The following is a 24,636-nucleotide window of genomic DNA, read 5'->3' as shown; positions in this document are numbered from 1 at the left end:
ATGAATAAACTCAGCTCTTTCTGGAATGTTTTTTTTTGTTATTTATTGTCATGGAATGTAAAAGCATGTACTGTATGTAAATAACTGAATACAAATGTAAATAAACAGTGTGAATGCTGTTTCTGTTATAATTTTGCTTTTACAACTTTACACATGCCTTCCTCAAAGAGTGAAGAGAAATTATTTCCACAAAGGGAAACTATAAAGACATGAAAAATGGTTAAATGTGGATCGCTGGAAAACCTGAAAAACAAAAACTAAGCCTCCAGAATGCAAAAATGTTTCCTCGATAAAATGCTTGATATGCATCAACATGCACATTCAGATGCAAGGAATCAAAATACAGAAGTTTCCAAATAGCCTCTTTTCAACAAAATTAGATGACAAATAATGACACCAGAACTCAAACAGGAAGAGGAATTAAAAAGAAAAATAAACTCCCAAACTTTTTAAAGCAGCTCATAAAGCAGCTGGTTGACTTCGCCTAGAAGAGGCCAAGCTGCAAAACTCAAGAAGTCGCTTTAGAGTCACTTTGGAGAAAATGCATTTTAGTGCCACCGTGGTGGTTATTGTTTTACATAAACTTTGATGGCTTTAGGGGAACATTTTAAAACCTCAATCAATTTGGTATAATCAGCATTAATACGGGCAAAACGTTTGGTCTTTGGTCAGCCAAAACAGCTTGTGTGAGGTTCATCCTTAAGCTTTTGTTCATTTTAATAATAGGCAGAAAATCATCCAACAATATTTGTATATTTCTCACATGAAGACAGGATGAAATAAAAATAAAAACACTATACACACAGGAAATTTTCCAAGGCACTGTAGGGTGCTGACAAATATAAAATTACTTGCATCAGTTATTTCTGAAAAAGAAAATTAAAAACATAAGAAAAAAAAATGCCTGCTAGTAAAGTACACTCAAAAGTTCAGATGCAGAAAGTTTCATTTGGATTTAACAAACAAAAAAAAAAGAACAATTCATCACCAATACTGTACAGTCACTGCAGAATATTGAATATTAGGATAAATGTGTTTGGATACAGACGCAAGTTCTCAATGCACAACATGAGTTCAAATAAAGTTCAGGCGTTTCCACAGAGGAAACTTCAGCTCAGATGGTAGAGTTGTCTAAAAAGCTTATTTCATTATTGCAAACATAATTTGGTTGAATCTAAGTCATTTTATTACAACAAGCCCTGTAATTTGTAAGAAATGCTACACGTTTGTGTGCAAAAGTAGGGATCTGTTCTGTGTAGAATATATGATTTAAGTAATTGCATTAAATTAACCTGTTTATGCTTCAACTGTACTTTGAACATGTAGTGAAATCTAATAAATCAGCAGAGACACAACTGTCCTGTTCACCAGTGCAGATAGAAAATCATGAAGGTGGCTGGATTCAATACAAAAATCAGTATTCATGACAAAAATCATTCGATTATACCAACAAGTTTGGATCAAAAACCAATTTTTCCCAAAGCTTAACATAAAAATAAGCAAATATGTAAAACAGGTACATGAGTCGCATCTTAAACAAAAGCAAATATATCATTTTTCTAACGTCTGATGATTCTGGAAAATATAGGGAGCTTCTGTATCATCTGGTCCCACCGTTAAACTCGAGTCTCTTTAACAATCCTCAGGGAATCCAAGAGCAAAGTGGAGACACCGGATCGTTCTTTGATTAGCAAAAACAAGCAAAAAAAAGACATTTCTGCAGACTAGATATCAAAACATTTAGGTTTCATGATAGCAGCTTAGATTACTTACTCCAACCAGCATCAGGAAAACAAGGGATGTCCTGATCAAGGCTTTTTCAAATGATTAAAATCAATTCTTGATATCTGGAGTTGGTCAGGAATTATGTCCATTTCCAAGGTCATTTTATATTTATTCCTACATTCTATGCACTAGATTTTGATTATTTAACACCAACAACCTAAATGTTTTTTACCCTTTACTTTCCCGTCTCTCATATTTTCCACTCTGTGCTCAACAGGCCGATTTGTGGACAAAAAGTGGCTCAGAAAGCAGCTGAAACACTAAACTAAACTCACCAAATGTTACAGCGTTAAAAGCAAATGGCTACATTTTTCACGAACCTTTTCAGCAACGATTGAACAGGAAACTTATTTAAATGTTATTAGCTGAACAATCTCCAATTAGGAATATTATAGCAAAGTAAATAAACCAAAACATCATCAGCCTGACCAAGGAGATGAAAAATGCAACTTTGTGCTAAAAACCCCCCCACAAAGTTGCTTCAAACTTAAAAAAAAAAAAAAGGAAACTGCAAAATCCTGGACGTTAAAAAGAGGGACAATCACCACCCTGATATAAATCATAGTGTGTTTTCTTTCTGCACTTGAAAGCTCTGGTATTCTCAGGAATGCAAATGGCATCAAGTTTGAAGAGTTTCCATCAACAAATCCTTGTTAGTAAAAGGCTGATTAGGATTTAGGGGAACAGAATCCTGAAGGGGACATCCCTACACACTGGGTTCAGGAAATCATTCTGACATGAAGGAACTTTCTGTGCCAATCATCACAGATCTGCTGACTCTCACGAAGCTCAGGGCCTGCTTCAAACATATTAATGTACATTCAAATCTACTTGCAAAGAAGCACACTGCTCTTAAAACCGGCTGAAACTTAACTAAACCAGAAGTCCAGGCCATTTTCTACACATCCAGCCTTCTTCCACTTCACCTTCTGTTACAAGACAGCTTCACTTTGCATCCAAAACCCTGATTTCTCCCAGATTAAAAGCTAACAGTTTGCAGCGGTCACACAGAATGAGGATGGAGAAGTGTCTTCAGATGTCTGTCTGTATGCAGCGCTTCCTGGTGGGGCTCACCGGCTGTGCCGCAGAGTTTCTGCTGGTTTCTTTAACAAACTCCTCCGGTTCTGCGTTTTCCCCAGCGCTCTCCTCGCTGATGTACAGGAACGTCCCGTTGCTCCTGTCTTTCGGTGAGGCGGGTGGGGATGAGGCCAGCAGGCGGTGGGCGAAGGCGGCGTGGGGAAGCTGCTCCAGGCGGTCGTGCTCCACCTCGGGCAGGGGTGTGATGGTGGGCTGGTGGGGCGGAGGGTCCATCTGGGCGGGTTTAGCGGTTTCGGGGTCCGAGCAGCTGAGCTCGGACGAGAAGTGGCTGCAGTGCGAGTCGGCCACCGAGGGGAGGCTGCCGCTCAGAGACGGCGAATCGAGCTCGGAGGAGTTGACGCTCCGCTGCTCCAGGAGCTGAGCGTCGATGTCGCCCTGCGTCTCGTTCACTCTCCTGTCTCCTCTGCTGCTGCCGCCGCCGCTGCTGCTCGCTCTCCTCCAGAGCTTACTTTTGCACTTTTTGCCCGCGGTAGCTGCGGTGGGGTCCTTGGACCAAGAGGACGAGAGGCCACACTGGTTGCTGGGCTGCCCGCAGCTGCACGCGGAGGGACACGAGCACAAGCATCCATCGGCGCCGGCCGCTTTGATGGCGGCCGAACCGCTGCTGCAGCTGGCTTCGTCCATGCTGCAGCAGGCTTCATCCATGCTGCTGCTGGCGCTGCCGTGCCTCACCTTGTCCTGCTTGGACTCGGAGTCTGCAGGAGCCTCCAGGCTGCTGTCCCTGAAAAATAAAACGTCACGTTTAACGGATCTACACATTTCACACAAAGTAAAATGGAATCACTTACACATGCTTCACTACATATTGTTGATCAATTTCACTTGATGATTTGCGGCGTGATGCAGCTAACGATTTTTTATCTGAGGATTTTCTCTTGCTATGCTGTTTTTGTCTTTTTAGTGTTTTATTTGTTTTTAATGGTTCATCTGGGGAAGCAAATTGCAAATTAGCTCATGCTGTAAATCTTATAATGTTCTGCTTTTGTTTAAACTTAACCCTTGACCCCCAAAAATAATAATATCTGAGTAATTGAATAATAATTTTAAAAAAAACACTTAGCTTATTTTATATATGAGAAATACATGAGAAAAGTAAAACAAGCATGTATCAACTCCTTCTGCGTAAGTAAATGTCAAAACATCGTAGGAAACGATACTTATGTTATGGATAGGAAATGCCGCTGTCCAAAACATTTTAAATATTTTAAATAAATCTCCTAAAAAAGGAGATTTATTTAAAATTTTGCCATTTGAGTAACTCCGGTTGAAACATATTTACAGACAAAGGTTTTTTTTTCTTTATCAAAATGTATATATTTGTAGTTTTGGCTCAGTGTCTCCTGTTCTTTCAACAAATGGCCTGTTTCAGATTCTGGATGCTAAAGTAAACAATCGATTACTAATCTAGTTGACAATTATTTTAATTACAATTAATACAATTCAATTGTTTCAGTCCTGATTCCACTTCATTTTCTTATGTTATTGTGTTGTCAAAATCCTGACTGATGTTTTATATTTTTGATAATTTCTTCTCACTCATTAAAACTGTGCGAGATACAACCTGGTAGATTTCCATCTCAGTTACATTTGAGTTGGATGAATAGAAAATAACCACAAAAATTTTAAGAATGCTTTTAACAAGTCATTGATACGGTTTGAAAAACAAAACAAGCTCCAAACTAGCATGCTTCCCGCTCACACACTCACCAGCCAGTAATGACGTGTGTGAGCAGCTGCTCCCTGTGGGACGAGTGTGACCTGAACGCTCACCTTTCCAGCGGCATGTAGGCGTTGAGGATGGAGCCCGCCATGGCTTTGGTGCTGGCGTTGTCGCTCATCGTCCCCAGACTGACGGTGGCCGACTCGCCGCTCAAACTGCAGCGCTCCTTCTGGACGTCGGCCTGCACTTCCATCCTGGAGGAAACGAGTTGAAAAACGCATAAAGAATTCAAACAAATCATCACGCCGCAAAAAACACAAAATCTCAGCAAATATTTTGGGTCTCGTTTGTAGTGAAAGTATCTTAGTGCACTTGAAGTGAGACAAAACTAATTTACATGTAACTTTTCAGCAAGAAATAGGACCTTGTTTTAAGTCAATAAATCTGTAATATTGATTAAATTGTTCTTGTTTCACTGGCAGATTATTTCACTTATACTTAATACTTTTCCTCCTGAATATTAAGGAATTTTTTCTATTTCTTAATATTCAGGAGAAAAATTCTTGCCATCTTGCAGCTGAAAATAGCAAGAAATAGCTATTTTTGTAAGTTAGTACAGTTGAAATACGACAAAACTAAGGCATTTCCCCTTTGTCTCACTTTGGATGCAAAGTGAGACTAGATTTTGTGATTTTCCATTGTTTAGAACACGACTATAAAAAAGAACCACAATTGGTGTTTTTAAAAAGAAAGTCCTGCAACTGGAAAAACAAGATGCATCATGTCGATGTCATACGCTACAACAAAGGGAGCGCCCAGCTCGGGTGTTTTACCGGTTGTAGCAGCTGCCGGACAGACTGCCCGTGATGCTGGTCCCGGCGAGCGCCGTGGTGCTGGCGTTGTCGCTCATGTTGTCCCGCTGAGCGGAGCTCACGCCGCAGCGCTCCATGTGGCTCCCGCTGACGCTGAGGCTCAGGCCGGTCAGGCCGCCGACGCTCGCTCCGTCGCCGAGGCTCGGGTTGTTGAGCCGAGTTTCCGCCACAGACGTCGTGTCTTGGAGGGAAATGTGTTTAGTTACAGAGCAGTTTGAGAAAAAAAAAAAAGTCACACGTGCAGTTCGCTGCAGTAAACCCAAATGTTCTGAGACTTTGTGGGTAAAACACAAAGTGCCACAGTATTACTGACAAGAATACATGACATATACAAACATGATTAACACCTCACGTTCTAAAAATAGCCATTGTGATCTTTAACACAACTCTGTGTCTCCTCTCTCACGCTCAACAGTTTCAGAGAAACCTGAGCCAGCTCAGCCTCACACGCCCAAATGTTTGTCTTGGGTCTGGCCAGGACAAATATTTGCGACACAACATGAGCATTGTTCAGACAACTGCTAATTTGAGTTTGTTCACGGATACCAAACACACACACAAACATTGTGCTTCAAGCTAAATGAATTCCAGCAGCTTTCAAATATGTCTTTTTATCATTTGTAGGAAAATATCTGGTTTAAACTCTAAAAGTTTTCCAAATTTAGGCTTTTAATCAAACGTTGGATAGCACTTTATTGCAAAATTGTGCAGTTTCAACAACTTTATTCAAGCAACTTAATGCATTTAACTGGAATTCAAGCATTTCCAAGGAACCTTACGAACACAGTGTGAAAGTTTTTTCTTGTAATATTTGGCTTGTGGCGTTATTAGTTGTTGAGAACTTTAGATTTGCCGTTTCTTCTTCAGATTTCTATCGCAGTATTTAGGAGATTCTTACCTGTGGCTACTGCCCCAGTGCCGATGTTGTCATTTTCGTCATCGAACTCGATTCGAACCCCTTTCCCGTTACCGGCAGAAACGCCACAACCTCCGCTCCGACACAGAGATATCGGGACGACGCCGTAGACATACGCGAGCATGATGGGAACGCCGATACCTGAGACGCACAGGAAACAGATGCAAGAAACATTTCCTTTCTATACGAGATAAAGCAGAGATTCAGAAAAAAAAAATCATTTCACCCAGTTGAACTTTACTGGAAGTTCTGGATTTATTATGAATGTCAAGACAACTTGTGTAACAAAGAAAAGAGAAGAAAAGTGATCGCTTACCAACAGTGACTGCAGCAACCACAGGAGACACGATGACCGACAGCGTCACGCCTCCAGCGATCACCAAGTTCCTCTTGTGTTTCGAGATGTCCTTTCCTTCGTAACGATTATGTATCTGATGAAACAAATTGTTGATGTTTCGTTTCGTACAGCCACAATTTTTTAGTGAAGTCATTTTATTCAAATAAAGAAACGTATGCAACATAAATCAACTGCACTCAGTAATATTTCAAAATTTACTTCTGCTAATTTAGGTGATTCAGATTTGCTAAGATTAAAAACCCTAAAATTTATTTTCACAGAAAATTAGGGTATAAGAGTAAATAGTAACGCATTTCATAATGTAGCACGTACAAAAACAGGATTATAAAAACAATTATTAAAAGCACTTTAATAGAATGTTGTGAAGAAGTTTGTTCCTCAATCAATCAATTTTCCTGTCACTTTTACTGATTTTTTCAAACGTACTTTTACCCTCAACTCCACTACACAGATTGCTTCTCCAGCAAGGATTTTTAAAAATTATTTAATTAAATTAAATTACTAAAATACATACACTTTTTGATAATAAGTATTCTTATATTTAAGAATATAAATAAACATTCCCAGATTCCCAATATAAATAAACATTCTGTATAGAGTAAAACATACTGGGAGAAGTGACACAATAGTCATTTTCAACATAGGAACCAGGAGATAACTTTAGTGACTAAACACAATCGTCTACTTTGACCTCTTTATCTAGCTTTTGACAACAGAACCTCCAATATGGATCATTTGTCTAGACATAATGTTCCCTTTTAGGAGGAAAATCTATTGCTTAAAAAAATACTTTCATTTACGATCTGTGTGATTATTAGCATGTTTTGTCACTGCCAAATTAAACTTTTTCTCTTCATGGAAATGAAATCAGACAGTCAGACTTACTGAGCTGCGAATCATAACAAGAAAGGACAAACATTTCCTTTAAGGTCTTTTTGAAGATTATTTAACAACGTCCTACTCTAAACACAACTTTGGTGGGCCACATTAATTAACCCAACATAAATATGGTAAGTTTTCATATCTATTTCTGCCAAATAAATAATCTGTGATTCTGCAGTCTCAAGTTACATATGAAAAGATAAACAAACAGGGTAGCTAGGATACACTTAGCTATCTCTAACTTTAACTTTTATTCTTCTCTTCTCTGATAAACTCATTGATCAAGCACACTGTTTTTAGATCAGACTTAAAGGAGTAATTACTACATTAGAGATCTTTGTATAAATAAACCAGTGTCAGGGACGTTCTCACCCTTCTGCCCACATAGACTGGGATCCCAATGATCATGGCTGGGATGGCGATGCCGGCAATGAGAGCGATTCCCACGGGCGCTCCCACCAACGTCCCGAGCTGCCAGAGGATTTTCTTCTTCCTGCTCCACGGCTTTTTCCCCCAGAATGTGCAACCCGATGGACTGAGAAGACAGGAGAGAGAAAACGGTCTGTTAGATCTCAAAGAGAAAAATTTTACACATTAATACTGTAGACAAAAAAAAAAAAAAACTATCCTTATAAGTTCAGGAAGGGGATTTAAATCTAGCTCTAAAAATGGCTGTTTCGGAAAATTCCTCCAAGGAGAAACCCTAAACTCTGCACTGTTGACATACGTGGATATAAACCTGAGGACGTTTGAAAGAAACAAGGACAATGAGTTCATCAGGAGCCTGTTAATGATCCATCGCTTTAAACCATGTGCTTTGAAACAGGAAAACATCTTAAAAACGCTGGACAGTTTGCACCGAGGACCAGAGTCGACAAACACTGACTTGAAGGCCAAAACAGCTGAGTTTCTTCTCATATATCCACCACTAAATGCAGAAAAAAGTCATGTTTTCACTAAGGACAAAGAGTAAAACACTAAATGTGAAATCAACAAATCTTCTGCTCATCAACATAAATACAGAAATAATCGTTGGGGTGACGGCACACATGCTGGTGTTGATAACAACAACAGATAACAAAAAGAGAAACCAAGCTAATAAAACAGAATTTTGACAACAAAACGGAGAATATTGAAGCTGTGGTGTCACTCAGCTCACCTCAAGTAGTGAAGGTCAGAAATCTCCTTCATGCAGAGCCAGCAGAACTCGCAGCCGCAGACAGCGCAGGTCATGTGGTTACAGCTCCCATCATTCATCTTGATGATGTAAGCGGAGCAGCGAGGGCACGGCTTGATGTCATCGCCTGCAACAGATTATTAAAGGAGAAATAAACCAGAATGTGATGGAAGCCATAGATGAATCCTGTTACTGCAAATTAGTTTTTTTTATTTATATATAAACAAAATAAAATGGTGTAAGCATCTAGACCACTAATATGTGAAAATGAAGGTACGTACGGTTTGATGTGCGACATGTAAGAATATGTGATTCTTTCAGCAACAAAAATAAGGAAGCCAAGGCAAAAACAAGGGAGATTGTTGGGCATTATGGCAACAACTATGTAAAACAAAAACCACTTTACCAAAAGTGATCAAATCCACTTTAAAACCACCGTCAGACTCATGAAACATTATTTCATAAGTGAATGGGTCGGTGAAGAAGTAATAAACCCAGCTACGGAGAAACTTATAAACCAAGCAAGACTTAGTGACCAATCGTCCTTCATACCAGCTGCTCCGCTCTCCTGGCTGTAGCTGAGGGACGACGACCTGAAGTTCCTGAGCCGCAGGCTCTGGGCCCGCTGCTGCCGCGCCGTGTCACATGTCTGGTTGGGGTGCCACAACTGTTTGCAGTGGTAGCAGAATTCGGTGCCGCAACCGTCACGGCCACAGGTGATCTTTGGACAGCTGGCGCAGCCAAAAGCAATGACGGCAAACCTGGAGGAGAAAAAAAATACAAGCAGAAAATTCTGGTTTAGAGATCTGAACCTGGGCTGTATTAAAGAGTATCTACTGCAGTAAATCTGTGGTCATTTTATTTCTGTTTTTAAGATTTAAAACAAAGAAAAACATAACATTTTAAAAGGCACTTAGTTTCCAACCTAGAATGGAGAAAATAAAATATAAATGTTCCCAACAATTTTGTCATTTTGTGGAAATTTAATGCAGGATTTATTCTATAAAACAACAACACAAAAAAAACTTCTACCTTTTTTTAAAAGATTTAAATTAGTTGGTTCTGCACTATTTTAGCCAAATATAAAGACGTACTGTGGAGGAGTAGCAGGTTGCAGACCAATGAGCTACAACTATAAGATTTATCCACACATTCTTATAATTCAAAAATCACAAGCAAATAAAACCAAAAGTAGATGCAGTTGGTGCTGCTTTAAATGAACTATTTTTCCATCTATGATGACTACAAAAACTAGCAGCTGTTTTCCTGAGCTTCCTCATTCTAAAAAGTGAGTAAAAAACACGCCAGACAATACAGATATCATAAAAATGTAACTATATAGAATTAAATAAGGTCATTGTGGTAATCTTTATCGGTTTAGTGTCATGGCAAATGGAGATGAAACATAAAAACAAAAGATGAAATATTTTATTCGCAAAGTTAACATCAAACCAATAAAACAACGTTTTTTTTCCTAATTTTTCACAAAAAATTTTTTGAAATACAATTCAGCTGAATAAGAAACAAGCTATTCTCCTCCTGACTCATCTATTCAAGTTACACATTTAAACTGAACATTTTCATAATCATGGTTAAATGTGACCTCAAAGATTTCCCCATAATTTTCCAGATTTAGCTTCCTGTTTTCTTCACAGGAAATTAACTGAATGACTTAGGAGAAAACAAAACCGAAATTGCAAAAAAAAAATTGAAAATTAAAATAATACTTATGAGGAGTGCTGTTTTTTTTAATGTACAAACCCTCATGCTGTACATATTAAACATCTAAAATTGTACGTCAGAACGTATGGTAAAATAAAAAAGCCAGTCTAGACAGTTTTCAAACTAACACTTCAGTGTGCAAACTGATGACATATTGTGAAAAAGCCAAACGAGAAGGGAGATTCCCAAATGGACGTTTTGTTTCTTCACTTCCCGTGTTTCTCTGCGCACTTTTCAGCCAGTAAAAAAAAGCTAGATGGATGATTGTCGATAAAGAAATGGATATATAGATGAATGCAATGATGGATGAATAGATGAAAAAAGGTACTGACAGGGAGCGATAGATAGAATCGTATGGATCTTTTAAATAAAAACAAAACTGAAGGCCCTTTGCTTTTTACAGCCATATTTTTATCATGAAGTAAATAAAACAGGGAACAAAGCCAGAAAAACATAAATATTTCCCACATCTGTGAAGGGATAGAATCACATTCGATCCCTTTCTTGACTTGGAAAGGAACCAACATCTGCTAACATCTGGCCGTTTATCAAAACTTGACAATTTCTACATGTTCAACCTTGTGCCAAACAACAGCTCTGATAAGTAGTAAAATAAAAGTCACGAAAACACAAAAAACAGAAACAAAAATTCACAATAATCTGTGCAATGCACTCTGACTTTACCTTTGATGCTTAGAATATTTTACATTGCTGCTAAACGTGTTACAGATGTCATTTGTAAGACTGTAGCAATGAACAATCAAATAATAAATTAATATTAGTAAAAATATATATTTTTTTAATTCATTTTATTTATGGTTTCAGTTTTCTGTGGCTTTTATTTATTTGGTTTTTATGTACAGTGTTTTACTATATATATATTTTGTTTTTGTTTCCAGTAACAATATTCAGTGTTGTGTACAAAATAATACATTTGTAAGTCTTTGAGAGAGCAAACTTGCATATCGTTTATCGCAATGATTTCTGGAGCAATTTATCGTCCGGCAAAATAATTCCACTCTAATTACAAGCTAAAATAAGTTTAAGCTTGAAAACAAATCTGTTTATCTACGTAAAACCTTACTTTGTGCCAAACAGAAAATCGACAATGATACAACGCAGTAACAAAACACAAGTGAAAGCACATCAGGTTCTAAAACTAGTCAAGCTTTAGCTTTGCTACAGAGTGGCTTTATGCATCACGTAAATAATTTATCACTCAACAAACTAGTTCATCTAACAAACAACGCCTTTAACACCTTGAAACCACAATTACGCAACAGCAACTAAGACAGAGCTAATAGTTTGGCAGGGAATCCAACCAGTTATTTGGGATTGAGAGCATCATTTCAGCTGTTGATGCAACAAATGCAGAATAGAAAGTAAATTCGGGGAAATTACTACAAAGATGTGAACTTTCTGGACTAATTCAAACACAGGAGTCATGTGTGGTGGAGTGGCGCGAGTGCATTGTGTATCGAGTGGCTGCCGTGGCCTAACAGTACTGTGTTTTGTGATGAAGGCGAGAGAGCGAGGAAACAGTGTCAGCAGCACGGTGTTAGTCACTGCGAGCAAACTGTTGAATCCCTCATGGCTCCAAACGGACCTGAACCCCGGCCTCCACCAGCAGCTGAAGCAGAAAATACTGAACCTCTTCTTTGAATTGGTAAATTCTGAAATAAATGCCAGTTTTAGTTTTTATATTTACTGTAAGCACGTCTTTAATTTTCTTCTTTCTTTCCGCTTTTAAAGTAATTTATAATGTTTTGCACATTAGTAATAATCAGCAACAAAGCTATGAATTTAATTTGCATTTCTGACGTCTATTTTTACCTTTCATTTTCTCCCACTGTCTATAACAATGGGACAGATTCAAGTCAGCAGAATGACAGTAAGCACTTCCTGCTCAAATCTCTCTTGGATGACTCATTTCACTTACAAAAACAAAACAGCTGTTTTGAAACTCGAGTTATTTTTAAACCAACTGCGAGTGCAGATCCTGGGGTTCACTTTCTTTTTGTTTAAATATTAGAAAAACATGATTTTGTACTTTTTTAAAATGTTAGTTAAAAAAAGTATTCACATACAATTTTTTCATATTTTCTCACTCAAGAGCCACAAACTATAGGATATAAAATATCGATTTTAATGTAACAGATAAACACAAAGTAATGAATTATTGTGATGAAAAATGAAAAAACACAATGTACTTTAAATTTGGCATATTAACAACATATTTGGTCTGTAAATTTCCAAAATTTGATCCCAATACTGATGAACATTTTTAGTGACAGAGATGCTGAAGCTCATAACCGTGGCGACGTTACAATTCAGCATGCTGTCCTCTTACACTCATAACTTAAATTCTGTGCCATTTATCCTTCATGCAGCTGATTTATGACAAACCTTACAGGAATGCTTAGGGATTTCTTTCTCTATTCCGATCAATCTGCAACAAAGCAGGAAGCTGTCAAAAACAAGCTTCGTGATGGTTTCAGGGTGATGTGTTGTTAATTATTCATCACACACTTTTGCACACAAAGGCAGCTTTCTTTTTTGTAAAGATTTTGAAAAACATGAATCATTTCCCTCTCACTTCACAATTCTGTACGAAATGCTTCTTAAGCACATCAAATTCCAATGAAATCAAATGAAGTCTGTGGCTATAAAGTGACAAATTGCAAAAAAGTTTGAATACTTTTGCAAGGCACTGAATATACTATTAAAAATTAAATGAAAAATGAAGGGGCAGTTTGATGACGATTGATGTCTTTACTGGACAGACCATGTGATCTCACCGCCCTCCATCTTACCCGCAGTCAGGAGCGGGACACCAGCGACAGTCCGGTTCGGCCACCAGCCACCTCCTCAGCATGAACTCTTCATATTTCTCCATGAGGGCTCGGTCTCCCAGGATCATCTGGATGTCGTGGGGGTTGAAGCGCTCCGAGCACTCGGGGCAAGTGATGTTGACGCGGGACTCGGAGATCTCAATGCGCAGGTACTGGCGCAGGCAGTCTGCGCAGGAGCGGTGGTGGCAGGTCATGATGTCCGGGAAGCGGTCCCGGGTGTGGCGAAGCAGGCACAGCGGACATTCCAGCAGGTCTGACGAAGACCCCGTCCCTGCCGACGTGGACGCCACATCCGACGGAGGCTGGGTGGAGACTTTGTCGACGCCAGCCTCTGACTGCACGCTTTCGACGCTGATGACGCCGTCTGCTCCGGATGACAGAGTCCTGGACTTGCGCTTGGAGTCCCATTCGGGTCTGAGTCTGCGTCCGAAGAACGAGTGGAGCGACAGACGGCGCTTTTTAGGATTCTTTCTAACCGAGGGCAGGCTTACAGAGGACGCAGCAGAGTGCAGGTCTCGCTCTGAGCCTGTGCTGCCATGCTGCAGGCTGCTCATTGCGCCAGAAGAGGCGCTACCGGTGCTTCAGTTAGAAATCACCACATGAGGTGAGAAGAAGGTAAAATTAAGGATAAACCCAAAAAGATCTAAGAGACAGAATGCCCAGCAAGGGGAGCAGCACGACTTCAGCTACGACATGATGGCAGGAAGTGAAAAAAAAAAATCAGTAAGGCTCCACTCCTTCAGATCATTGCAGCTGCAGACGGGTGTTGAAGTCAAGATGATGAGGCTTTAGTTTGCACACAGGCCTGGAGGAAAGAAAAACACAAATTCAGGTTGAAGAAAAAACTAACATGAAAACAGTTGAAACAAATATTAAGACTTTTACTACAAATTTCAGGCTAAGTTCACACAGTAGTCTGATCTGATTGATGCTGCAGTCAGATTTATTTTTTTTTGTTCATAGTTCTAATTAAACCCGACCACAATAAGACTTCTGTGCGAACGGTTTATGACCCAAAGCGACTTGCAGAAGAAGAATGCTGCCACAGCAGCACATTATTTACAAAAGTAATAATGAATGGAGCCGTTTATGGATTGACTTTAAAGTTTATCCGGCAATCGAAGCCGGCAGTTTCATAACACGGAGGAAGCTAATAAAAAGAAAGCACAGCTAGTAGCAATGGCATTTTGTAGAGAACTGACTAATTTCTGCAGAGAAGTCTGTTTAGATGTGTAGTCAAAGCAAGGAGTGTTTTGATTGTGATGTAACATGCTTCAGTGACACAGACCTCTTTCATAAGTTCATAATTATGTTTTTCAGACATTGTTTTCATCCTGATTTACTGCATCTGGTTGTTTTCTGGTGCAGAATTATGACACATCAATAACATAAAAGCCGAATAAAACAAACATTCAGACCGCAGACACAATTGGATATGTAGATGATTTTTCTCTTTTTAAATAGGGCCATTCACACTATTGTGAAAAAGTCAGATATAGGTCCCATGTGGACAAAAGAAGTGGATTTGGGTCGCTTTTGCCTGCGGTGTGAACATAGCCTTATTTCTGAAGTTAGCCCTCTTTACTTCATTTTAAATAACAGTGAAAGAGAAAGAGAGATAGTTTACAAATTTAAAAACTACACTGATTTCAGCTGTGCTTCAGCATCATTTTGGATAAAAATCCCCAGCGAGAGGAGAGGTGACTAAATAACCGCTGCAAATCCAATCTGAGGCAGAGGTTTTACAAGTCTAAAAACCTCATTCTGACTGGCTGTGGCTTTTTACTCACAATGATTTGTAAATAGAAGTGAGATGTCTGCCCCTTGCTTTAAAGGTCAATTGTAAAAAAACAAACAAAACAAAAAAACAAGCTTTCAGCTGCACAGCCTCAAGACGCATTCGGTTTGGTGCCATGACTCTTTTCATTCGGTGCTGAATTGACTTTCTGAAGCTTGTGAAGGAGCATCTGGGTCATTTATTATAATGCACTGGACTGCTTCTGTAAAAACACTTAGAATACAGTGAAAATCTACAGTTTTAAGGGAAAAAGCATGAATGCATCCAATTCTGACCACATTTTGGAGCTGTAGTACTGGAGTGACCGACATCTTTTAGCTACAGTGCAGATCTCTCCCTGCTGAGCTGCAAGTAATTTTAAAGAAAAGGTGAAAACCAGGCAAAAGTCAAATTGCATTTGAGTCTCTTCTCATTGACAGAATTATAAAAAGATAACAGTCATTAAGAAAAATGGTCAAAAATATTGGGATGTGATATTATATAGACAACAGCTTTTATTGTCCAAATAGTGACAAGCTAGTTGGATGATAAAAAATACAGTACTTATCTTATTAGTGAACATATCATCCTTAAGTCTTGACTGAAATTGTCAGTGCAGGTAAATATAGTACTTTGGCCGAAATCAGTACTTTCTAAATTTGGTAAAAGTTGGCTAAACTTTACGGAAAACTAGGAATCAAAAAGTAGTTAAAAATATCCATTATTTAACAGTAAGATCTAAAACTTTGCATCACTTTTTGCAAAGGCTGGTTTTCCCCAAACACTCCCCTGGAAATCAACGTTCCACCCAATATTGCAAATTATCACCATTTAGTATAAAATACATTCCCAATAGCCTGCTACTTTAAATAAAATATGAAGTACTTTGGCTGAAGAAACTTAAAACCTCCTCAAAAGTACTGAAACAGAAAATATTTTCCTTTCCACCACAGTGCCCAACAGCAACACGTTCACTAAAACCTAACATTTTTAAGTGAACTTTAAAACGCTTAAGGAAAGTGATGCTATAGCGCTGTAATTCAACTTTATAACAAACCATCCTGGTTTGTGAGATGAACCGAAAAACCTTTGTGTAAACAGGAGGAATCTTTAACAAGGGAGGAAAGCAATTTCAACCAACCTTAATGTGACATTACAATGTAGTGGTGTAATTAAACTGGAAAATCCTGCCTATGCAATGTAGAAAGACTGAGTGGGACTTTCCATGTGGCTGAGGTCAGAGAGTGTCTGTGTTTCCAGTTCTGTGGCTCAGGGGGAATCACACACTAACACACTTCATACATCGGGATGGTGTCCCAGTTCTGCAGACGAGACCCTCTGGGTAAGAAGTTTGCCATAGCAGAATAAACACTTTCAATCTTCTGCCAGCTCTTAATAAATAAATAAGTGAATAAATCACACATTTAACAGGCAGTGTTATGACTAATGCTGTTTCCAAGCAAAATGTTTCTGCTGGGGAATCAAGTCAGTCTAAGATCACACTATAATTTGAGAGTCAAAATGGAAGGGGAAAATAGTAATAAAGTAAGTCATGTGGAGAGGCAGTGGTAATGGTTTTAACAAGTATAGCACTTAGCACCACACTGCAATGACACACTGGCACTGGCTAAGCAATAAACAAAATATTCCCCCATTTTTATTTATTTATTTATTTTTTCCTTCGCTCTGCAGCAGACAATTGCTCAGCCAACCTGCAGGGAAACATTTAACACGACTGCACACTTGAGCATCAAAAAGCGGCTCAAAGACGCCGGTTATCTGGGATTATTTATAAACCCTAAAAAGAATGTGACCATAGCCAGTTAAACAACCATAACCGAATCCTAACATTCACATTCCTCCAAAGTATTTGTCCCACTGCCAAAGTAAATACAAAGAGGCAACAATAGACCTTTCCTCATTGAGGCATGTATGTGTTGAACTGAACAACTTCAGAGTTTGGAAGCAATATAAAAAAAGGTGTCAGGAAGGCTAATTGGACGATTATGCGTCTTGCCAAGTGAAGAAAACTGTTTCTGTGCTGCTGAGTTGCACCGGGAGATTGACTGTTCGGCCCTGACCACTGGAAACCCAAAAATCTACAGTAACTACACAACACCTAGTGCCATCAGGTCATACAGACAACAACACTGTTCGGTGTGGACGCTGTTACAAAGGGAAGAGCATGCAACGTTACTTTCTTCCAATACCAATGAGAGTTAGCTTAGAATGAAGTCAGAGGAAGCAGAGACATAAAAAGTTATTTAAAACAAAACCCTGTTTTTCATCTACCCTGTGTACGTCATTCAAGCTGAAGAGAGCAAGACTTTTAGTAGAAAACAGAAAGGCAGAATCTTTTTGAGCTTTCAGCATTTTTCTGTCATGAACATCCATGATTTGGAAACGTCAGCAGCCTTAGAAATTTCTGAGTTAAGGCAACTCACATATTCTGGAGAAGTCAGAGACATTGTTAATTAATTTCTTACAGCGGTGTGATGTCACCGCTAATCCCAAGATAAACAAATAACCACTAACAGAAGGTAATCTAGAAGAAAATATTCTGAACATTGCTTTTAGATCTTCATATCATATCATTCCCACAGAGAAATTGGAGCAGGCAAAAAGTGGAAAAAATGGGTTCAGTGTTTTATATATAAAACCTAAACCGGACACAAAGTTCTCATCTGTGGATTTTACTGTGCTGGCGGATCTGCAAGCACGTTTACTGACACCACAGCATTCTCCTCACAATCAACAAGTTTTGATTGCATCTTTGAAAGTCCTTTTGTCATAAGCAGAAGGTAGACAAGAGGCACAGAGGATGTCAGAAAACAAGAATCAGCTGCGATAATGATAAGAAGCAGCATGCCGATACGTGCCGTCACAATAACTAACACTTAGTTATTAAAGTGAAACTTAACTCCTTCTACTTTAACTGAGTTAGAGATGGCAATGGTATTTTCAACATGTTTCCACATGTTAGACAAATGTCACAATAGTTGTGTCATTTTAACAGACAAACTATCATTGATATGTCATTTCCTGTAGGATTGCTAGTTCCTCAATTTACTTCTTGTTTTTAAAAGACATTTTCCAGTTGGTGTGTCCTTCAAAATACCATACTTAGGACTACATGTTCTGTTAGATTAGTTTGTGATTTTCTTTATATCATACAGCATCTAAAAGTTCAGGGCCAGTTTTAATGAGAAAACATTGAAAGTTTCTCCAGTTGTCAGCTTGTCACAAGTGAAACTCACCAAGATCAACAACGACTGGAAAAGTCCGTCTAAAAATGTTCTTTGGCCGCCTTCATCACGTACGCTAATTTCCGGTGACATTCCGCGTTGAGGAAAGATTTCCTGATTACGACAATGCTTCCAGTTCTTTTGGCTTCGGACAAAGGACCAGCCCAGAAACTTAACAAAAACTCATTTTTTAAATTAAACTTTGTTTACTAAGCACACTGAGAAAATGGCAGTCCCTTCCAGTGCAGCACATAGTCACTTAAGAGAGCATAAAAATAAGAACAGCACAATCAAGGCTCACCAGGACTCATCAGTCATACGTTTACCCACGTACCTTGATGTATCTTTAGCTTGAGTATTTTCAGGAATAGTGTGGCATTAAACAAAGAGAGGGAACAGATAAATACAGAAGCAAATGCCTCAGATGCTCCTCTGAGTATTGTTTACTAAACAGGAAGATAGCAGAAGGCAGAGTGAGGTACTTTTTCATTTTGTCTGGTATACGATGTTGAGGCCCAAAGTCTGTGCAAAAATAGGTATCAAAGTCTACTAAAATAATTTACATCGTAATCAGTCATTTAACCATCTCCATTTAACAACTTAGACAACAAAGAAATACCTTTTATAGGTTTAGGGCCTTGTGTCACAATTAATTTGATTAACTTTAAGACTTTCTAAAAGTGCAACAAAAAAGAAATCTTTAAAGAAAGCATTCAGACTGATGTCATGCTTTAAAGATGACTGGAAATAAGACTGTTTATAAGACATGCAATTATAAAGCAAAAACAGGAGAAGGAGCCACACATTTACTTCACACGCAAAATGAGGAAGCCTGACACTCCCAGCTGCTAAAAAGCTTGTCAGATATTTTTTTTTTTTTACTAGCTCCTCTAACAAGTTATTTTATCAAGTTTACCACTTTTACTCAATTTAAACAAATAAAACAAAGCTAGAGTATGTTTTTAAAACCAGCTATTTTATGGTTGTCTTCCTTAAACTTTTTTTGGCTTTGTTTTTACATGCTCTTCATCCAGTGCTTTGCTTTCTGCTCTTGTGATCCTTGATCTTTCACCCATGCTCTGCTCCCAATCGACTTGGCAGTCAGGACGGTCTTCTCTGAACTGAAAGTTAAAAACCTAAATAGATAATTGCTAACTGACTTTGGATTTTGCCAAGTATAAGAAAAGTGATTAGGGACAACTTCCACGACGCCTGATATTGTGCAAAACTCCTGATAAACTAACACACCTTGGACACTAAAACAACACTTTTGTGCTGTGTTGTTTGTACTTATTAAAATAAAGATTTTTTTTCCTGCACTTAACTTCCTCCTCGCTTTCCTCGCATAACACACAAGACTCAGATGCTGCAACAAAAGTGCTAAGAGTCAATGGCTTGTTAACAAAGGCAGCAGGAAGCAAAGCCTTGAATGAATGCAGCGACTTAAGCGCACTTGAGATCATACAATGTTTCAGGGAACTGGGTATTGGACATCATTTATATACAGAATGCAGGCAAGTGGGTAAAAAGTTGAAGGAGCTAAAAGTCAATTTGCCGACTAATGAAGGTCATCCAATGGGAGGGTTTCTAAACGCAGATAGGTGAAAAAGACCAAAAAATGTCATGTCATTTGAGAAAAAATTCCTCAAATGTGCAATGACACAATGTACAAGTTTAGATTAATATTTCGAAATGGGCCAGACATCATCACCTGCAGATAGTTCAGCACTTAAAATGGTTTCAGGCACATTTTTAAAGAAATATGCAGAATATTTTAACGGTAGGCTAACAACGACAATAGTTTTAGTTTTATAGATACAATGTTGGTCTATTCTGCATTAGCAGGTGGTGTCTATTGGAGGTCAAAAGTAAGATTTAGAAAACTCAAGTGTAAACCACCAGAAAAACATTAAGAAATATCTTAATGTTAGCTGAAATAGGGCTGTCCAATTTGACAAATTTATGTTTTAATTCTGATTATGGCATCATCCCATCACAAAAATAATGTAACACAACAAAAAAATACAGTTTCAAAGTGTCAAATTGCTGCTGGATAAGTGCAACAACAGCAATATGCTTCCATTATTGTAGTGTGATATAGTCTTCAATAGTCAGTTTTTTTAGAGGTTCACATGTGAAAGTGATCAAAATAACGAACAGGAAAATACACTGCTTGGGCCATAATGATCTAAGTGTATGAAGAAAGAATGTCTTAGTAAGAGATGTCTTTAAAAATGCTGTTATGTGGCATTTTATAATACGTGTTCACACAAGTTTAACACTCGCTAAAACAGGCAGTCATCTAGTTGAGAAGTCGGCAATCACCACAACCTGCAAAGTCCTTTGCAGAATTCAAATTAAAGTTAAAGCGGATTAGCAAGCAATTTGCAAATCAATTCCTTCTCCAGCATCTAATATTAAAGTCCCAAAGTGAGATACATCAAGACCTAACAACGTTAAAAAAATATTTAACAAATTCTCAGTCTCTAGAGTAAGATGTTGCTCTATGAACAAATATACTCATAGATGTAAAATATCGAGTGTTTTCAATGTATTTGAATCTACATATTAGTTTTATTTTCTTTTGTTTAATAAGTATTTTTGAGATAACCTTTAACGTCCAAGAACACACACACGCTCTTGGAGTTCTGATGTGTAAACATCAACTGAAACGATGAAAGATTTAGATTATCTTTTTCATACCAAAATATTACCTGCATCAAAACAATAATCCCCCATGAGTTTGATTTTTAAAAGCATCAACCGTTCAAAGTGGTGCAGATAAAAATTGTATAAAATCTGTAGGTTTAAATTGCTATCTCCATCAAGAAACCTGCAGCACATTTTATTATTTCTTCTAAATGTTATAGTATGAACACAAGAGGGAAAAAAATCGGTATCCATTAAAATTTGTATTAACAAACAAATATCTGTTTGGTATAGCTTTGGTGTAGCTATCCTCTGTCTCTGTTGATTTTAACCAGTGCATATTGTATTAACAGACTACTGGAAATTATTCAACTGATCATGCAAACGGATCAAAGTCAGCTAAACTATTTTTGCAGTTAATTGATTATGTAATTTTGACATACTGTATGGTTTGCATCAACTCTGAATGAAGCGCCACAAAACTGATGTAATGATGCATATATTAGATAAAAAGCGGCACTGCAGAACGCCTTTTTCAGCGAGATGATGGGTCACAATATGCAATACTCCAGAAATAGTGACTATGTATTTTATTACAAATCATTTACAGCTGGAATGCCGTGCAGTTGCGTCTTTGAAAATCAAACACTGAGAACTGGAAATATAAATTACAATAGAGCTAGAGGATGAGTACAACAGTTTTGAAATAAATAAAAGACCTAATGTCTTATTGTTATCAATGAAGTGGAACTACTATTTACTTTCCTTTCCAGCCTTTGCTACAGAATCTACATCAGATTTGTAGCAAGAAGCTAACATTGACCAACTTTGCCCGTCCGAAGAGTTGCTGCTGCTAAACAGCTCTAAGGCAATGTAACACCACGAAAGACGGTAAATTATCGAATCGAATTAATTGAATCATGTTACTCACGAACTATAATAATAATAAAACTATTAAGGGGTTTATAATTATTACTTGCTGAGACAGAGTTGAATTTGTAGAAAAAACGGACATGCTAACTAAGCTAGCTTCTAAACAGCTATCGGTGAGAAGGAAGTTCTTACGTGGGTGATACTAAGTAAATTTGAGTCAACTTAGACGTTAATGCCCACTTTGATTTCACACTTACTGTTTTATTCCGTCCTGTTCCAAATTACTTCCCCACAGAGGAGCGTCCGGCAGTCGCCATTACACAGTAAGCCGTGGTACAAAATGTGTAACACAAAACTTCAGCCAAGGTACATTCCCCGAGTCCGCTGTCATCAGGCAACGTAAAAAGCTGATTTAATTCGGTCACTTCCGGTTGGAAACGCAGTCTTTTCAAAATAAAGTCTAAACCAGCTTCGCTTGGGAAAATTTAGTTCGTGTCACAAAATTCAGCTCTGGAAAAAAAATGCACTGCACTGAACCACATTGAAAGCCTCATGGTTATTCCACCAAATATTGATTTCTTCCTGAGTTCATACAAAATGTCTTGTTGAACTTCTTTTCTTTGGATTATTTGAAGACTGAAAGCGCTGCATCTTTTTTGTTATTTTGACGATTTCTCATTTTCTGCAAATAAATACTAAATGTTTGCTTGGAATTTCGGAGACACGTCAGTAGTTCATAGAATGTTCAGTTTACTCAAACATATACCTGGACTGCAATACACAATAACTTGGTTACAAAATAAGTGGTCTCTTAATTTTCCAGAGCTGTATATGATGTTGGGGTCTTCTAATCCAGTCCTTGAGGGTCAGTGTTTTAGCCGTATCCCTGGCTCAGCACATCTCAAATAGCAGAATTACCTCCTCAGTGTAGTCAAGTTCTCCAGAGTGCTGATGGTGACCTGATTATTTGATTCATGTGTGGTGAAGCAGAGTCATCTAAAACCTGCAGGACAAAAATGGATGAGGAATAAATTAGGAAGTCCACATGTAATTCAATTTAAAATGACAAAAAGTGCATTATAAGTGGAAGTTTAGTGGTGATAGATCTTATGGATAGTATGGTTCAGTGGAATATTATCATTGCTAAAATGTTTGATATTTGTGGCAAAGAGATTGAAGGTTAGTATACTTTCACAAAGGAAATATAATTTGTTCTAAAAATAAATGGATTTGGGAACATGGGTGTGTGCATGTAGGTTGTATATTGTGTGCTAGTCTCTTTTCTTTTTTTTTGGGTGTGTGTGTAAATGTGTTGGTCACTGGTCAATATCTGGTCAATTAAAATGTATTTTAGACCCATCTGCAAAGAATCCATAAACTAAATTAAATTGTGCGCTTTTATTTGTGAGAAAGCTTGCAAAAGCGAATCAGGTTTTGCAGCTTGTAGTCTTTGGCTTGACTCTTGCTGATGTTTATGTGGTGAAGAAGCCTCCTAGTGGCCCATGAAGCTAATGTTCCACTTCTTATTTAGGATTCATCCTAATGTGACCCTTAACCTGTTCTTAAAGTAATCACAGCTATAAATAAACAATATAAATCTCCAAGGTGTTTAAAATGAAATATAATGGTTTATCTAATGGAAGGCAGTTAGGTTTTGTGTTATGACTTAAGTATATATACTTAGGTAAAAAAAAAACAAGGAAATCTTGTCAAATTTAAAAATTGGCTGAGGAATAAATTAGGACAAGCTCACATGTATTTCAATTTAAACTGTGTTTAAAAGTGCAAATTGGCTCTATGATTAGAATATTTAGTTACTTATTTGTCATGTCTTTTAAAATAAGGTTTTCCCTCTTTAACGCCTGGAGTCAGAACAAAGACTGACTTTGCTAGTGTAAGTAAAAAAGCAATCAGGCGCCTTCAGACAGAATATTGTTGGAGCTCATGAGTCTGGTGAGGAATTACAAGAGGTTTCAAAAAGTTTAAAAATACAAATTCCAGTGGAAAAGATATAATTCATGAGTGGGCTATGTTATTCAAACCTTGTGCTACTAATGGCAACAAAACAAAACAAAACAAAACATTTTTTTAAGTATGTTTTGAGTTTAACACAACATATTTCTCTTATTTTGCCTTTTCTTTCAGTTTCCAGAGCTACAATTTGTTATTGAAACAGAAAGTTAGAAATCTAGGTTTCTGTTTCATAAGAACCAGTTAGGACTTATTAAATTATGCCAATAGAAAACCACAACCTCTAACTGTCAGTTTTACCCAGACCTTTGGGTCTCTGTGATAGAAAGCTGAAGATAAAGAGACATTTTATTTAAGCATAAAAATTACTTATAGACAATAACACAAACAAACAACAAATTCAGTTTTATAATTGGATTTTGAAGAGGACTATTGGAAGGATGGTGGCCATGCCACTATATAGTTAAGATGTGATAGATATTTTCAAAATTACTTCAATAACTTTTGCAATGATTATTGCACCTCTTCTCTTTTTTCATGTTTTGTCTTCGGTTTGTGTTTTAGTTCAACTCTATAAGATAAATGTCATCCTGAAGGTAAAAAAATATATATTCAAATAGTATTTTATATTATTTTTTCACATCACAACATCCTACTACAAGAGACGTTATTTGTACACCTACACTGAAATAGATATAAAACAAAGTCTATAAAATTAACTATTAATACTGGAGAGTTGAAAGAACTGGCTGTTGTTGGGAACGGTGCCAAACGAGTCGAATCCCGGAAATGAAACGTA

At 37.7% G+C, this 24,636-nt stretch overlaps 1 protein-coding gene across 1 annotated transcript; it reads right to left on the bottom strand.

Moving 5' to 3' along the window:
- Window positions 1-26: 26 nt before the first annotated feature.
- On the bottom strand, window positions 27-22,238 carry LOC129374960 (E3 ubiquitin-protein ligase RNF19A-like). Its single transcript, XM_055053673.1, has 10 exons — window positions 22,124-22,238; window positions 13,284-14,127; window positions 9,301-9,509; window positions 8,731-8,875; window positions 7,944-8,106; window positions 6,648-6,762; window positions 6,314-6,472; window positions 5,377-5,596; window positions 4,654-4,797; window positions 27-3,604 (listed from the first exon to the last, which is right to left on the bottom strand). The coding sequence occupies exons 2-10, from the start codon at window positions 13,874-13,876 to the stop codon at window positions 2,818-2,820; spliced, it is 2,535 nt and encodes an 844-aa protein (XP_054909648.1). The 5' UTR covers window positions 13,877-14,127; window positions 22,124-22,238; the 3' UTR covers window positions 27-2,817.
- Window positions 22,239-24,636: the final 2,398 nt, after the last annotated feature.

Source organism: Poeciliopsis prolifica, unplaced genomic scaffold, assembly GCF_027474105.1.
Source record: "Poeciliopsis prolifica strain line A6 unplaced genomic scaffold, Auburn_PproV2 SCAFFOLD038, whole genome shotgun sequence".
Lineage (NCBI taxonomy): Eukaryota > Metazoa > Chordata > Actinopteri > Cyprinodontiformes > Poeciliidae > Poeciliopsis > Poeciliopsis prolifica.
Note: the sequence above shows the minus strand (reverse complement) of the source record. Positions and strands in the feature narration are given on the sequence as shown.

Excerpts from the sequence above, each read along its gene's own strand:
- LOC129374960 (XM_055053673.1), bottom strand. The coding sequence starts at position 13,876 with ATGAGCAGCCTGCAGCATGGCAGCACAGGCTCAGAGCGAGACCTGCAC. Across the intron at positions 8,876-9,300 it reads CCAGGAGAGCGGAGCAGCTG|GCGATGACATCAAGCCGTGC; the intron begins GTATGAAGGACG and ends AATCTGTTGCAG. Across the intron at positions 4,798-5,376 it reads TCCGGCAGCTGCTACAACCG|GATGGAAGTGCAGGCCGACG; the intron begins GTAAAACACCCG and ends CGTTTCCTCCAG.